The following is an 18,107-nucleotide window of genomic DNA, read 5'->3' as shown; positions in this document are numbered from 1 at the left end:
ATTGGCTGACATTTTACAAAATAAATGTGCCAGCAAATATATATCTTCAGCTCATTCCAAATACTAGCAACACTAGATTTCCACTAATACAAAAGAATTCATTATGATATTAAAACTTTAGGTTTCCAAGCTCTTCCAGTAAGTCTGAAATTCCCCTCTTCAGCTAAATCATCAATAGTTGTGGAGGAGGGCCTGGAAGTCACTAGAACTAAGTTGATACAAAGCAAGGTGGAAGGTGGAATCCAGACGTGAGTGCATGTGATAAAACAAAACCCACATCCAACCTCAGAAAAAGCGTGTGGGCAAGTTTAGGGAAAACATTATGAGACACAAGATATTTGGAACAGCAATTTTACTTCCAGGAGACATGATCAAGGTCAGAACATAGGCCAGTCATTTCACAAAATTTTTAGCATTGTTAAACTCTGTAATGGATGCCTTTCTCATCATCCCTGGCCTATACTGACTCCAAAGGACTAAGAGTTTGGCTGTGGTCTGGCAGAGAGTTTTTACATATTTTCTTCTGTATGTTTTTTAAAGCTGATTTATTTGTGTATTAATAACTAAGCAGTGGTTCAAGTTTTCAAACTTGAAAAATAAATAACAGATGTGTTTGTCTGTCTTTGTTGCTAACCGTAGCACATTCATCCTCGTATTAGGGGAAAAATGTATGCAAGTATTCTGATTCACAGATACTGATTCACCCTTTATTAAGTGAACAAATAATTGATAAACAGGGTTAATCTAACATGTCACACTGAGAAAAAAAGGGAACTGACAAGAAATTCCAGACAAGGTCAGACTCAACAGTAGACAAATAAGTTATGTAAATATGTTATCTGACTACTTGCACCATATGCCAAGAATGTTTAATATTCACAGATAATGAAATACATTTGAATCAGAGCTGTCTTGTTGATTCTGGCAATAAATTTAAAGAACCACTGAAAAACCAGTAAATAATTTAAAAAATTAACCCAGTTTACCCAGCTCTTGAAAGATTTCAACTAAAAATAGCAATGATGGCACAGAAAACCATAAGTCCACAGATACAAGAGGTAGCCTTACAAGGCCATGAGAAGAGGCAAGCAGAAACAAAGTGGAGATGCTAAAGCATTAAATCAGCTTAAGAGGGGAAGTAAACCATAGTCCTTGCTTCTGCTCCTCTAGACAAGTAGACAACAGGAGAATGCACCAGATGCATATTTGGCATAAATCATGCTGATTGGAACACTTTTAGATGTTTTTCTGATGCACTTAATATATGGCTTAAATAAATAATCAGATTTGATAAACATGATTCTTGCAACATTGGCCTGGTCTTGTCCCTGCAGCCAATTTGCACATACTTAGCAAAAATTCCCAGAATTACTGCTCTCAAGAAGTAGTGATTCCTACCCAGTTTTGTGACAGAAGCAAAGATCTTCTCATATGAAGTTCCTGACTGACAAGACAGCAGATTCCTTCCTAGACAGAGCTGTACATGCCACATGTACACAGTAAGAAGAAAAACTGACCACTTGGTATGATTTAACCCTGAGGTCCTCAGAAGATTCAGGCCTAGGAATGAATGAGCACCACCTTACACAAAAATCAGCTTACCACTAACATTCATGTGCTCCCTATATATTGGCCTCTAGCAGGTGAAACCCAAGAAAGGGTCACTGAGAAGTGCTTTTCCTCTCCCCATGATGAACTGTGAAATGCTTTACCAACATATGAGGCAATATGTAATTCTCAGGGTATGTCTCTATTTTAAAAGCCCCTGAGATCACTTGGCATTTGATGTTCCATCAGCTAGGTTCTATCTGTCTATATAGTACATCCTTTTCTGTATTAAACACAAATAAGCCCATGTTTGTTCTTTACCTAATTGTTGGACTTTCCCTATGGGCTGTGTTGATGTTAGGATGAGGAGCAATGAAGACTGTGCAGGTAAGTACATTCCCTGCAGGGCTCAAACAACTTGTGTGCTTTGTTTCACTAAAGCAGATGTTTGAATGTATCAGAAAGGTGTCTAAGACCTAAACTCTCTTTAGAAGCAGTGGAGAAGAGGTAGGACTTTCAAGGGGATGATTTTCCTTATCTAGTGTAGACAACTGAAGATTAAATGGGTCATTTTCATTCAAAAAACCCTCTTGAGGGGTGAAGGAGATATATTAAATTAAGCAGAAAATGTCATTTGTTTCCAAGACATCCTCAGAATTTCCTCCAAGAAATGGATTATTGATACTTTTGATATCATCTGGTACCTCGCAAAAGGACTGGAACGATAGACTTTCAAAGCCAGGAGAGGAAACCAATACAGGATGCTTATTTTCACTCTGATACATGAACAGGGAGGAAAACCCTTCTGTCACCACATATACACAGATACCATTGTTTTAAATGCTTCCTTGTTCTTTTGCTTCCTTCATTTACACCACAAATCTTGCACATTAGTTAGAGAAGAGAAAAGCTAGTCTAAGAGTCAGAATTTAAAACAGGACTGTGTATTAAAAGGATTTACCAAGCAGTTGCTGTCTGAATTTCCTTCTTCATTGTTTTTGGCAGGAAAAGCTTTGCCAATGGAAAAATGATGAATTCTTACACTAACTCCTTCAAAATAAGAAAAAAAAATTAAAAATGGTAGACTTTCTTTTCATTCAACAGGAGGAGCTTCCTTCTCTAGCTAGGAAGCTTACAAAAAAACCAACTATATATATATTTTTCCACACCACAGCAAAACTCCTGATTACTACATGATTATTCATGGTAATCTGCCAAACTTCCTGCTTCCTTCATCATTGTCATAACAGATTATTTATATATCCATTCTATTTCACATCTTTTTTTATCTGAAATTTCTTTTTATCAGAAGGCAAATAAACCATCTTTTTCAAAACTGGAATTCACATATTCAGCAAAAAAACAGGAGCTATGGGCTATTCACAAAGTAGCAACAGTTTCAGCTGACCAAAAACATCAGTCAAACTGCCACTCATATGAAAGGTCATGATTTTTTGGGGGGACAGTGTTGTAAAATTTCAATACCTAGGTTATTTGACAAATTTTACTTTAGTTTAGAAGCTGATAATGAGCAGGCCACAATTGGACAACAATATCATGCTGCTGTGCCCTTATTTAATATATAGATCACAGTGGTTTTTTCCCATGTTTCAATGGCCTTGACTTCTATATTAGACTTTACTGAAAGACAATTAATGTTTTAAATTCAAAATGCCTTTTCCAAGAACATTCTCTTTAGAATTTTCAAAAGAAATCCACTGCTTATACAAATACCATAGCACTTTTATATCTAGAAGATTTGGTCAAAAAAACTGAAAAATGTCTGAGAATTTGTTAAAATCTCCCTAAGCAAAAATGTTTTCGAACAGTCATTTAAAAAGCAATTAAAGTGAAAGAGGCAGGAAGGTCAGAAAGTACCTGTACAATTTTCTGTACAAATTTCTGTAGAGTATATTCCCTGAAATGAGTAATTTCCTCCAGTAATATAGCTATGTTTTTTAATATGGTGCCAAAATATGTGTATGCCAGTGTGTGTGTAAGTCATTGAAATGAAGAGAGTACATGCAGGATGACTAACACAAAGGGCTAAAATAAATCTTGCTGTAAGTGAAAAATGTTCCTGTACAATTTTTCTGTCAAATGTCAATTCATTTTTCTTTTTTCTTTCAACATTCACAGGAAGAGATCAATCAACTTAAAAGGTAAACGTGTAAAAGGAATTCTCTTAAATTCTTCCATTAATTCATTCAGTTTTTCTTTACTTTTTTAAAATCTTACTGATATCCAGCTATCATAAAGGCACAATCCAGATCTCACCTGTGTAGAAAGAAGTGTGAAGTGAATATGCCAAACATAATAGGACAACTGGAAGACTCCTCTTTGTCCTTGCAAGAGAAGGACTTTTTATTTTGCTTCCTAAACAAGAAGTGATGGGAAGGGTTGGACCAGGAACTAGTGGCCTGGGCTAACTGGCCCATTTAAGGTTGATTGTTTGAAAGGTTGTCCATTTAAGGGATCAGGAGTCACAAGACTGAAGTTCAACCCATTTTTCCCTCTTTGTAAATAATTCTCAAGATCTAAGCTTAGAAGCCTAGGGAAAATCAGGGAAACTAGATGGCTTCTTTTTTATCAGTGGACACTGGCAAGTGCTTCTTCAGAGTTGCTTCTGTGCCTCTCTTCATTAATTGTTAGAGAGCATAGTAATTTAAATACATTCTATTACTAGCAATTACTAAAACAGTCATTAGTAGACTTAGACATCAAGAGCTACATGCAAGGAGGGAGCCTATCAAAAAACTGAGAACAGTATTTCTTTCCCTCTTATTTTCAAATTTTCTTTTACATCATTGCCTAGACTGAAAACTCTTTCTGAAGAGACTGTCTTGAAACATATGAATCTTACTTTCCAACAAGATTCTTATCTCAGTGATGATGATAATATGTTTTTTATATTCTTGATACTGATTCGACAAACAGGCTCTACTTAGTCCCTCCAGTGGAGGGAAGGGGATCATCCAGTTCAAATAGACAAATTTGGTCTGCAACTGTTAATTCCTCATAATTGTATTTACCTTCAATGAAAAGAAAACAAACCAGAATGCAAGAATCTGATCTCATTTCATAAAGTCAGCACAAGAATAATCCTGGACACATTAAGTTATGAACAGCTTCAGGAAATACCGTGGTTAATTTAGTAGGAACTCCCATTGTGAAAATCTTCTTGACGATCCTAGAAAGCAGCTCCTTGGCTGCCAGCCAAGGTCTTGTAGTGCTTCCCTTGCCCTTGTGTATCTCTAGCTGGATACACAAAGGAAATTACTGATCATTCAGTTAAAAACCAAAAACATACACAAATATAATGAGCACTGTTTTTCTTCCTGGAAGAATAGATAACCAATGGCTTGAAGAGTGGAGAATATACCTTTATGTTAGGACTACCTTCTCTTCTTATGTGAAGCTCTTCAATGTCATCATCTACACTATTACAACATTTTTACTAACAAGCTGAGGTATTTAATTTATTATGTTTTTAACCTGGCTGGTTTTTAACCTTTGCAAGAAAGCAAATACAAAAATTCATAAAAACAAGCAAACAAACAAACAAACAAACAGGTACTAATTTGACTTAAATGTTTCCAAAATATCATTTACCACTGCAGAATGTATTTACTATGTAAAACCAATGTCAGAGGTGAAATTTTCTAGCTAAATTTGAAAATTTCTAGTATTTCTATTCATTAAAAATTAATAGGGAGGAAGTTCAATTATTTTGGGGTTTTTTCCCCTAGTTTTCATAAAATTATCCATTTTTTTGTTTACTTCTGGCTTTTATTGTTGATGCATTCCCTTTGTATATTGGAGGCTCTGTTGGGGGAAGTGCTGCAAAAACTGCAGTGCTGCTCCCAATAGCCCTTGAATTGCATCTGAACATCTCTAAGGCAGAACTACAAGTGTCAAAACATCTCCATGATCTGAATTTGTCTCGAACAAAATGTTAAAACAGTTTCTGGAATAAAGCCAAAAGCTCAGAATGGCAGGAACATGGGAAGCATGAGGGCTGTAAGACTAGCAGATAATACTTCCTATTAGCACCTCCCAGAGACACAGACTGTTCCAGTGAGCCATATGTGACTGTCTTCCTGCTATTAATTTTTGTGCCTGGAAGACTAGTTCAATCAACACAATATGAGAGAGTTTACTCCTGAAACTATCTTGTGTAGTTTATGTGTATGTGAGACAAACTCTAGTGCTTTAACTATACATTTTGACTCAAAAATTTCACTGCCTTACTGTGTATCAGAGAATGGCAATAGAATAACTTTAGCTTTAAGGTAAAAACCATTATGACATCAAATCCCAAGTTCTGTATCAACAGTGTATTTTACAGATAACTGACAATTCCTAATCCTCTGTATTAATGACAGCTATTCTCAACGTTTTGTCAACACTGACAGCTAGAATGGGTAGATTGCAGGCATAGAGAAAATAATGACGGAAATACCTGCAGTGTCTGAAAGGATTCTATCACCATACTATCTTTATTGAAGTCTAGATTCTGGGAATAAGCAAAATAAGCAAAACCTTGAAATATTTAATGATTATGCTTACAAAAACTGTCTTGGAGAAACAGCTGTTGTAAACTATTTTCTAAAGTTCATCTCCTTTTAGGCTTCCTTGTTTAATTAGATCTATTTTATGAAAAGTTAAAAAACTCCATGATTTTAGTTCCCTTTCCAGTCAATAAAAACTCACTGGGAGAGAGCAGTAGGAAAGAGAGTGGGATGCCTTCTCTGTTACAACAATAAGACTTGGGATACATTGGTTCTAGTAAGATTTGGGAGACATTGGTTCAGTGCCTGGCTCCGACACAAATTTCCTGTGTGAAGACAAGCAAACCTTTTGGTGTTCCAATTATGTATCTGTAAGGCAAGGATTAACCACTGTCCCAGACAGGATTTTCTTGGCTCACATTTATTAACATGCTAGAGGTATTTAGAAAGTCACGTAGGAGAATTCTACTGACCATGTACCCAAAATCAATACTCAAAATTACTGGAATGCCAGTGTGTGAGGCAAACATCTCTCATAAAAACATACTTGCCTACTACCTGCAAAGAGGTCTCCCAACAGCAGTTTAACATTTCTACAAAAACAAATTTCAAAGTACAATTCAGTAAAATAATGTGCAGAGCAATGCAACCTGTTGTTGGGAGAAAACAATACAAACCCTGCTAGCATTTATTACCACAGTGCTCAAGACCACACCACTCAGCTGGGACCTCCTTTATAGAGTGACTGATTTTAGAGAAGATACCGAGATTTGGGGAGATAAAATCCATTAGGAAGACTTCCACCTCTCTGTGCCTGCTGTGAAGACACCCTCTCCTACAGCACACAGAGACCAGGGAACCAACAAGGAAACGGGTCATGATACTTTGACAGGCAATGTGTCAAAGGAAAGGTGATCTTCTGTATATAAAGCTGGACTAAATAAACATTAAAAAGCAATGCCACAGAAAATGATACATATGCTAGAGAACTAATTAGGTGTGGTTGGCAAATTGAGTCTGTCACTACTATTGCTTCATACAATATTCCCACGTTTCTCAGTCATTCTGTCTTTACTGCCCATCTGTAAGCCATATCTATATTTATCTCGTACCTTCCAACAGCAAAAATCTTTGAAATCTGCTTAGAAAGACCTTTTAGATCTATATTTACACATCTTCAGTGACACAGTTCCCTACATAATAGGTAATACTTTTCAGCTAAAAGGCTAGAAAAGTAACCAACAACATGAAAGGATAATACTTCCTTTCAATAATCCCAAAAGCTGGTTTCATTTCACACAGGCAGATTACTCTGAATTTCAGTAATAAATTTATCTCAGTAAAAAGTTTCCATCTTTTGGTCACCACAGTGCAAATGATGGTATTTTAGTGGTCTAACAAAGGTTTTGAAATAAATAAATAAATATTAGAAATGAAATCTAAGAATTTGTCTACCACAGTTTATGTTGAATTTCTTTGATATTGACAGAAAATTATCTTTTGAAAAGCACTGTGTTGAAAGAAGAGCTTTCTCTATTATTTACATTTGTTAAAAGAATACTCAAAAAGAGCAAATTATAACACGGACTATAGCAAAATAGGTACAGATAATGTATTCAGACCTAGCTGATAACTGCAGAAAAAACCCCAGGGAATCTGAGTCAGCTTGGTAAAGCATCCTACTGATATTACATACACCATTTAATCCTCCCTCAGTCAGGGAGAACTGATTAAGACACAATCTTCTTTGCAGGTGTGACTTGTGGAAGTGTTCTCTATATTTCCTTCAGCATCAGCCTGACCTAGTTTTACACGGCATTGTAGGAAACCAGGAACATACAACTAGTTGTCTTTGCCCTAGCTGAGAGAGAACAGCCAATACTTGGAGGGGTTCAGCTGCTTACGATCTGGCCACAGATGCAAAGAACATTTGATTGTCTTAAAAAGCAACTGATTCACTGAGTTTTGGTGGACTTCTTTTGTTTTAGTTATCAGTGGCTCTCTGTGCCTCTCTGGGTTCAGAGTACATTGTAACATACTCACCATCATCTGCTGAATGTGAAATATTTCAGCTCCAGTGGCAGAGAGGCGGTTTGGAATTGAAATATCAAGAAATGCTCCAGGAAGAGTGCTTGGCCCAGCATTATAAATCTGTAAGAGAAAAAATAAATACAAATAAAATTATATACTTGACTTCTCATAAATGGGAAACTACTGTAGATTCAGAGCTGGAAGTACAGGTAAATTTGAAGAAATACAAGTACTTTGCAGGTTTTTCAGTGTCTTCAGACTGAGACTTCTTTTTCAAGTGCCAGAATGAAGTCAAAGGATTAGCTTACCTAACAGTCTTCAGGCACAGCTCACATATCAAAGGAGAAGCAGTTTTGCAGCATAATTGGCAGCCATCAATACAAACAGTATCTTTTATATACAGAGACACTGCTAGTACACTGAATGTTTTGGCAATAAAATCTTGAAGGCTATAAGAAATATCACTGTCTCAGTTAACATTCTCATTTCCATCTGTTAACCACTGCATGATATTCTGCATGTGTTTTCCTTATGGAGCAGAAGCCAAACAATTACTGTGACTACTGGACTGTGGGTTTTCTGAATGAGATGCCAGGAGATGCATGTGAACAACTTCCATTCAAGTTCTGGCATTTTCAATAAATTACACTTTTAGTGGAAAATATTAGCTTTCTGTCACTCCCTGGCCCCCAAAATTTCAACAAAAGCTCAAAAAATTTCCCATCCTCCACTGAAATGTATCCAGTGAAAATTCTAAAATTTATGGAGTTTTGCAGAATTGAAATAATCCATGGAAAAAATTCAATTAAAGTAAGTTTTCATTTGTATCTACATTTTTTTATTAGGAAAAATATTTTCTGTTTCTTTCTAACAACACAAATATAAATGCATTAAATAGCATTAAAGTAAAAACATTAAACCCATTAAAATATTTACCCACACTGAGATACTACTGTGAAAAGATGTATCATGCAGTTGTTAATTGTGAAAAGTACAAATATTAAAACCAATAGGTTTTCATTCTTCAAACACTTTATATATGAAGAAATGCCTGACTGATAAACAGAACTGGTTTGCAATCCCAAATCCTCCTCACAAAAGCCCTGAGTCTCCAGGCAGGGGGAGAAATCCCATTACAATGCAGTATGAAAAATGCTGCATGAAATACAAACATAGTGTTTCGTGTTAGACATTTTAAAAATGTCTTTGATTATCTCACTAAGATCAGATATGAGTTATTGCAGAAAAGGCATTTTCTGTTTCCTTGTTCATATTTGATCTATTAGAGATTTTCACATATAAAAACTGCTATAAAGGCCCATATTTTTGTAACTCAACTCTTTCTCTTGCTTAAAGAACTATTATTTTTCTCCATCTGGAAAAGTTAAATATTTGGTAGGAAATAATTAGGCAAAGAGTGATACAAACAATCCTTTGCCTGTTGTGAAACTACCTTTTCTCCCTGATACACACAGTTATAAGGTTTACCCCATTATTGGAGAGCAGATGTGTGACTTGTTATGGTATAATTTTCAACTTCTGTATGGAAAAAATATTACTATTGCAACTGCTAAGTGTGTGCATGAGAGACAGGAGCATTTGCTAGGACAAATAGTGTCACTGCCAACACATAGATTCCCTCTCCCTTCCCTGTTATCACTTTGCTTTACTGAAAATATTTATCTAGTTAAAGCATCAGTGCATCCATTCTTCATCTGCATTAACCAATCACTACGTATGAGGAGGAGGAAGGGAAGAAGACCGACAAACCCCCAAGAAGGAAGAAGAATTCACAAGAATTAATAGCCTGGTTCACAAAAGCTTTTATGTCCTGAAATGCTCCTTTCAGTCCTTCAATAAATAGCTAAGGGCATTGTGTGCAGTGGGGGCTTAATTGCAGTGGATCGCAATCTGTTCATGGAGACAGACATGTTATTTGTTGTAAGCTGAGTTCTCAGCCTAGGAAAACAGAAAGAAAAAAGACAAAACACTGTTTTTCACAATAAATGAACCAACCTCTGCATGGCTTATCATTCCCTAGTCCCATCTAGCGGTCACAAAGGATTTGTAGGGCTTGTAACAGATGCAGTTACAGCAGTGAAACACAACACCAGTTAATGTTGGCCACATCACAAAAGTTTCTTATAATAATCCATCCATATATTTTTCCACATCAGGAACCCATCTAACTGTCTTGTGAAGTGTAATATATAAGTAACACTTGAATAATGCTAAGGTGCCATGAGGTATTTATTGAAAGCTTCTCATACATGTCTTTTTGATGACACTGTTGAGTCAGGGACGGAAAGAAGGCTCCAGTCCTCAGGTGGATCAGAAGGCAAAAGCATTTAAGGAAAATAGTGGGTCTTTTTATAATGTGACTCACTAAGGTGATACTTGATTGGTCTCAAAGTAGAAACATCTCACAACATTGGTGACTATGAATAGCACATTTTGGAGAGCCATATCTATAAAGAATGGTTACAGAAAGAGAGATAATAATTGTTTTAATTCTTTTGTCTAAGTTTCCCACAGCTTCTACACAGCTTCCCAGGATTTTCTTGGGAGAACCATGTCTCCCTGTGTTCAGAGGATATGTAATTACTACATTTAGTGTCCTTATCTCTCCCCTATACTGTAATCAGTAGTGCTATAAATATTTTCATGCTGGGGCATTTAGCAAGCCTGAATCCCTAGCACAGATGTGCATTTGTTCTCTTGGATAAAGGCTGCTCACTCCTTTGTTCAATGACCATGCCATTAAAAAGAATTACTCCTCCACTTTTAACCTGTGGCTTCATCCAAGGTGTGTCACTTGAATAACTAGGGCTCTTTACCCAGCATGTGAAAAAAGATGAAAGAGAAACAAATAGTAGGAGCTTTTTTCTCTATGGAAGTGAGATGCCATGTTTGCAATTCCTGTCATAATATGTTCAGATAAAGGACATATGCCATCCCTGAATGCTGTAAGTACTGTATCCAGTCAAGAATGTATTGTACAGCATTGTAGCAGGATGCTCTGCCTGAGTGGGAGTAAAACAGCTCAAACTAAACCCTCTTTGTGAAAGTTACCCATGATGGATGGAGAAGGGTAGTCATGCTGACTTTGGTGTTAAAGACTGCTGAGGCTTTTGAGAAGTGGATTTGTAAAGGACTCTCAAAACCAGACAGAAAGCTCTCACAGTCTTGTACCTCTGTATGCAAACATTGAGATAAGGTGTGCTGACTTAGGAAGGCCATGGAATAGAGATGACATTGCTGAGAGAGAGATTGGACTAGACACAAGTTTCAACAAGTTTCAAAATATGGCCTTGCAAAAAGATCAGATATTTTAGAGAACTGGAACTATGAAAGATGTATTGTAGCAGCACCACATGGGGTGAAAATATAGGTGATTGGTGTTAGAAGTATTATAGCAGCATTGTGTGGCAAAAGCTAATAGGCTGAAGAACACTCATAAGGTATTCTAACCAGGAAATAGGTTGGCTTCTGATATACTGACATGGAGTTTTACATCTCTTATGCCCCACCCTTCAAAAAGACTGATAAGGGAATAAAATATTTTAAAATGCCTCTCAGTTGCCCTGTCTCTGAAAAGCAGGGACTACCAACAGAGATTGACTCATCAATCCCAAAGTTAAGCATTCAGAAAGCATTTCCTGACAAAAACAAAGGAATCAACAAGTGATAGTACAGATAACTTGTCTAAAGCTGCTGAGCTGGCACAGATAGCCTAGAAACACGAGTGACAGTTGATCAGTTTACACTATAAAAGCTCAGTCCCATTTTTTTATCAGTGGGGACTTCTAACACACCACTTCCAGAAGAGAGTCTGGAGATCCTTCCCTTGAGTGGAGATGTCTCTCAAGGTTTCTCCTTGAGCAGAAGAGACTTCCTTACAGTTGCTGGTATTAGCGAGTACACCTATATAACCTTCAGATAAAAACTGTTGACCCAGCTGAGGCTAGGACTGGATCCAGTTGCATCTAGATTCCTCTCTGAGAAGAAGTTTAGAAAGCAAGGGAGTCCTTTCTGAACCTCATAACTCAACAAGAGGTCTTTATAAACCTTGTCCAAAGCTTCCATTCTGCCCATGACTGTGATCCAAAATCATGCACAAAAGCCCTTACCACACTCAGAATAAAATAGATACAAAACAAGAATGTGCTGTCAATCAGGAAAGCAGTCAAAACAAGGATGAGTTTTACCTGCAGCGTGAAGTTCAGAGACTGGAAAAGACATTCATGGTTTTCCAACTGAACAAAGTTGGAAGCTGCCACAGAATCACCGTAGAAAAATGAAGTAGGGAAGACTTCTCTGTAAGACCAAGATACAAATTTAGTACGCTGAATTTGTGACAAAAATGAAATATATTTGTGTCTAGCTGAATTGCACCCCTTCCTTTCTAGTCATGTGAAATTCTATGGGACCATTTTACATTAATCTATTTTTTGTGATTTGATTTCCTTTTGGCAACAGAGTTAGACAACACAAGCAACATCTCAACTGACATGGGCTAAAATCCCACCGATGAATCAGATGTCTTTTGATTATTTATCCTTTTTTCTCCTTTCCTATCACAAATCCTCCTTTCTGGAGTCCCTTGGCATGGTTGATTTGCTCAAGTCCCATAGCTTGGATTAATATGGGAAATCATTGCACTACCAAGTTAATCTGAAGAAATAGTATCTAAGAGGAATACTTTAAGTTGCATATTCACTAAAGCAACACTTCAATTTCATTTAACATTTACATAGCATTTCAGGAATAAACAGTTAATTACCTAAGTTTTACTACCTTTATTATTAAGCAGATTATTAAGGGAAAGATTAAGAGGGGGATAACCTGCTTTCAACTAGAGTAAAACAGTTCAAGTTTCCTTAATCACTCTTATCATCTAATCACACAGTAAAATGCAGGAGGATTTTATCAGAAATTACTTGGAAGCACAACACAGTGCTTCCTGCAGAAGAGGACTAGGAGTGCTTTAAGCATCGTTTATGTCTTCTTTTAATCTCGGGCTTCTCCACTATCTGGAAAGGGTCCTGGTGTAATTTCAGACAAACCTTAGTCCTCCCTACTGCCTAAAACTCTGCTTCCTTCCCAGGTTTTCCTTTGGAATCAGAGCACTTTGAGACAGGATTTTAACCCTGGTTAAGTACATTTCCTTTTTTCCTGCCTGCATCCTGTGCCAGCGATTGCTAGGGGAAACAGTGAAAGACAGATTTTCTCCTCCCATTTACAGGGTTATGCCAGAAGGCTTCTCCCAAATATGGTACAAGCCATTCTGGGCTATTTATAACCAGGAATGAAGTTTGCTCCTCTAGATTCAAATGTAGGACAATTAAACTAATAAAACAAGCTTCAAAAATATACTGTCCAAAAAGAAGAATATTACCAATATTACTATGCCTAGGAATGTGCCTCACAGACTAGGGAATAGAGGAAATAAGAAAATAAGCAGAAGCAAATTCTGTTTGTGGAATTAACAGAAAGGCAAACAGCTAGACTTCATCAATCTCCTTAAAATTCCAGAACATTTGACTGCAACCTTTGGCCTGGTGACTCTTAACCATTTCCTTAAAGACATGTCCTAAGGAACAAGATGTAGTTTACATCTTCTTTTTAAATTTAATTTTAAGGTCTATCATATCTACATCATCACTTGAATTTAAACACAATCACTAAAATACCTACTATAAATGTGATGGTAACTAATTAGCATTATTTAGGAAGTAGTAAAAATGAGGTACAGTCTTGAAATTAATAAAATTTACAGATATTGAATGAGATTGTCTTAATGATCAGGGAAACAAGGAAAAAGTAATAGTCTGGCTATATGTAAACAAAGAGAAGATGACACTCAGATGTTATTCTTAGGATGCTGCTGCTGCTGATTATTATTATTATTATTGTTGGTTTTGTTTTCATTTGGTGATTGATACTTACCCATTGATGGATGAGTCCACCTCATGCATCAGGGGCACAGACAGGATTAAAGTATTATCATGCAGACATTCAGTGCGTTCTAGGTTTCCACTATGTCAGAAAGGAAAAATAAACATACTGCAAATGGACAGCCTTTGCAATACATCACAGTTTCACAGTCACCATCTCTCTGCCTTGTACTCTGAGCCTCTGTATTTGAGTGATATCAGCTCCTTAAGAAAGTTCACCCAGCCTTGGAGAGGGCACACACAAAAAGCATGAGTTTTGTGGCTGTGACATGAACAGGCTCATGAAAAAAAAAAAAAGTACATTGGAACAAGGTGTGAATTCAAATGTCTGTGGGAAACTACAGCAGCCATCATAGAAAGTGGAGAGAAACAAGAACATTTAGACTTCCATGCAAGGGCTCAGTTTCTCCCAGTTTGACCGCATGTCACATTGTGAGTGACACACCTCACACAGGGTCTTGACTCACCAAATGAATAAATGTTTTCAGTGTACCTGCACTGTACTATAGCACCAATTTGCTGCCACCGCAAGCAGTTTTTTGGGCAAGACTCTTGTAGTGAATTGGCCATAACCTCTCAGCAATTCCACCCTCTCTTTCCCCCTATTCCTGTACTTAGCTGCCAAAATGAAAGCACTTCTACTTTACATTGTGAAAGGCAGTTGCCTCGGCCAGTCATAACCAAATTGAAAAATGGAAAAAAGTGAACAATTAGCTCTCATTTAAGTCAGTTTGTTTCAGTGTGAATACTTTATGTATGAAGTCTGGGAAAGGTTCCTGTAATGCCTGTCTAGCACACAAACCTGCAACTTTTTGCAGGTTTGTGAGGGGTGACAGCTCAAAACAACAATCTTGAAAGATATGTTATAGGTATTTCCAATATCTTCAGTAGTACTCTGGAATCACTTTTGCCTTGCAGTTCATTGGATTTACCCACAAATCAAACTGGCAAAACAAAATATATGATCATATTTATTTGAGGACGGTATCACTGAGGCAACAGCAGGCAATAACAAGTGATACCATGCAGATTATGAGTTGCTCAGATTACAAAAATAGAGCCTGCTGGCTACATACATGCTTAGCTACAGCTCAGCTTTCTGCCACTGACACATTGCCTATGTCTGCTGATAAAATATGGCTCAGATAAAAAACTGCACAAATTTCACCCCTGGGAAAGAACCCCACTTAATAAAAGCTTTTCCCCTGAATACGCTCACAGAAGAGTCCAAAATTGAGACATTTCTCATCCAACATAAATACCGAGATACTATGGTGGCACACAGAATAAGCAAGTAGAATTCTAGACAGGGTTCATGGATATGTTCTTATCTGTTTCAAATGGAGTAAAGGTACTGTCAGAAAAGGAGAGCACAACTCAGTGAATCTAGCTCTAGAAAAACAGTTCAGACCTGGAAGCAAAGAAAAAGGTTTGTTGTTTTTTAAAAAACAGCCAAATAGTGTAAAAGAAATATAATGTGATGCTAATTATTTCTCCAATTGTTCCAATACTGAACCAGTCTCTTGTCACAGATTCTACTGCCAAATTTGCAGCTACATGCGACAGGCTCAGGAAGACACTTGAAAGGCAACAGTTGCTTTCCCATGACAGCATGACATAGCTTCCCTGACCAGCTATTTCTGTCAGACTAACTCCAGTTCTGTGTGGAAACAATGTCTTCATCTGTGGCAGTCTGACTGCAGCACAGGTACTTTCTCTCAATTTCCTTAAACTGACTTTACCTCAGGGCTCCCTGCAACTCTTGTGGTAGAGAGATTTTGTTACACTCATTTGACAGCAAGGGAATTAAGCAATTTGCCCAAAGACACAGATGAAATGAGGATAATCAGCATTGAGAATGGCACTACTCTTTTTGGAGGTTTAGCTCAATCCTTCAAAATGTAACTATTCTCTCTCAACCTTCTACAAGGAGAAACTTTCTCGTAACATCTCTAAGCATGTACTCAATGTGTAACAATTCGTTTATTTCTTTGCTCATCTAAAGGCACAGACTAGTAATTCTCATTGGTAGGGCACAGAAATATAAGTGAGATTACAAGAGCAAATTCTGTGCTATACAAGGTTGGAAAACACTGGTTGTGCACATTTAAAGCACTGCTGACCCATCTCTGCACTAACTGGCATTCACCTAGCAGATACTGATGTCTCTGACTGAGAAGCATCACAGGGTCATCTGAACACATGATGAACATCTGATGGAGAATACAACTTCGCTAACATGCAAGACATGGTGATGTGTCTCACTTTCATTGTCTCACACCAGTCCTGTGTACTGCAGGATCTTGTTCCCACCTACAGCTGCTACTGCAGGGGAGGACTATACCTTGTAAAAGCAGTCACTCAGCAGCTGCTACATCTTATCTCTCATCTCTATCTTTTTGTAGAGGTGTCATCCCATTTGGGAGGAGAATTCAGACTGAAGATCCTGATTTGGATACATAAGAATATGAATTTGGCTCATTTACACAGTAAAGGGGAGGAGGAACTAGTCAAACACCCAACACATCAAAGCAGCAGTTCACGGCCAATGTTACACAGCTGCACATTGGTTCCCATACAGACATTGAAGTGCTTGTTACTGAATCACCCATGCAGTATGCTTCTTCATGGTATATCATCTTAGAAGGCACAAAGCATGTGTCACACCTTTTATCCTGCCCAAGACAAAATGCCTATGCATGCACACTTTGCAACACCCTACTTCAATGCCTACCTGAAGTGCTCTTTGGGAAGCACACTATCTAGATGTTTTCCACAGTCTGTCATGGCTCACTGAAGATCCAGAGTGGGGAAAAATAGATACGTGATTTTAGCACCTAAAACTGGGATCCTTGACCATCTGATTAAAGCATTTATCTTTTTTGGTTTGCATCCCAGCATGTTTATTTCATTCAAATGCTGGAACAAATGGGTTGGGCTATCTTGTGCTGATCATCAGCCGCAACTGAGCTTGATACATGGTCCAAGAGATAGCCACTGAAACACAAGAGCCTTTCAACTGAGAGAATACAGAATGATCCTTCAGAATGTCAACTGCCTGGCAAAGAAAACCTGTGTATGATCCTACCTCATTTTTCAGGAAGCTTCAATACATAGTTTCTCTGCATCACCAAAATCCATGCATTTAGCCCCAGTAATTTAACCTAATTTACGTATCTACAGCTAATATCATGTAATTGTCAAACACACGTAATGCACACTTCATGGAACAAAGAACATCCAAGTCATCTAGACATATAAGGGTCCCCTTACCTTTGGGCAGTGACAAGGAAGGTAAGTGTTTCTTCCTGTCCGGTCAAATGGCTTGTGTCAAAGATCACATTGAACTCATACTGTGCAAAGAAGAAGCCATATTTAGAGACTCAGCATATTGTTTCAAAATGTATTTATTCTGAAACTTTATTTATATTTTACTGGCCTAATTTTACAAAAGTGGCATATTTTGATATGTGTAAGAGCACTTCTACTGCAAATAAACTTTAAAGTCTTAGTAATTGTGTTTGTCTTCACATACTATAGAGTTTGGGTTTTCCTTCGTTAAGAGAAGACCTTTACTAGAAGGTAAAGGTATTTCTTGAATATCTGCCTGGGAATGAGTCTTGCAGAGCAGGAGGATCACTGCCTGAAACTATGTCTCTATGTTATTTGTTGATTAAGAGATCTTTTGGAGGAATAAAGGCCACGCCACAGGCCTGCCCTTGGAGTCTTGGAGCAAGTGGTTCAAGCTAAAGCAGCATTCAGGACACACATCATAATGGGTGAAAACAGGTGCTAATTTTGAAATAAGAATTTTACTTTTGTGGATTACTTCTCCATGTAATTTTTCTGCCTAACTCCAAGACTTTGGCCAAGTGAAACAGTGTCCAAATCCATTGTAATTTCAATGGCTTACATTCTTATATTCTAGATAATATTTTACTACTGCATGTGTTTTTTCAATTCCATTTAAAATATTTTTTACTTTTTCAAAATAGCACAAAAGAGTCAATTATAAAAACTTTTATATTGGGTCAAAGGATACATCAATTCAAATGGAAAG

At 37.3% G+C, this 18,107-nt stretch overlaps 1 protein-coding gene across 1 annotated transcript in view; it reads right to left on the bottom strand.

The window, feature by feature from the left end:
- The window catches only part of ITGA9 (integrin subunit alpha 9), a 212,176-nt gene that overhangs the window by 44,957 nt on the left and 149,112 nt on the right, over positions 1 to 18,107 (bottom strand). The window contains exons 20-23 of the mRNA XM_058803423.1: positions 17,321 to 17,400; positions 14,040 to 14,129; positions 12,299 to 12,407; positions 8,103 to 8,210 (exon numbers count right to left, since the gene is read on the bottom strand). Coding sequence (XP_058659406.1) covers positions 8,103 to 8,210; positions 12,299 to 12,407; positions 14,040 to 14,129; positions 17,321 to 17,400 — 387 coding nt within the window. The remainder of the gene's footprint in view (positions 1 to 8,102; positions 8,211 to 12,298; positions 12,408 to 14,039; positions 14,130 to 17,320; positions 17,401 to 18,107) is intronic.

Source organism: Ammospiza caudacuta, chromosome 1 (assembly GCF_027887145.1).
Source record: "Ammospiza caudacuta isolate bAmmCau1 chromosome 1, bAmmCau1.pri, whole genome shotgun sequence".
Classification (NCBI taxonomy): Eukaryota; Metazoa; Chordata; class Aves; order Passeriformes; family Passerellidae; genus Ammospiza; species Ammospiza caudacuta.
This window is presented reverse-complemented; position numbering and strand designations above follow the sequence as displayed.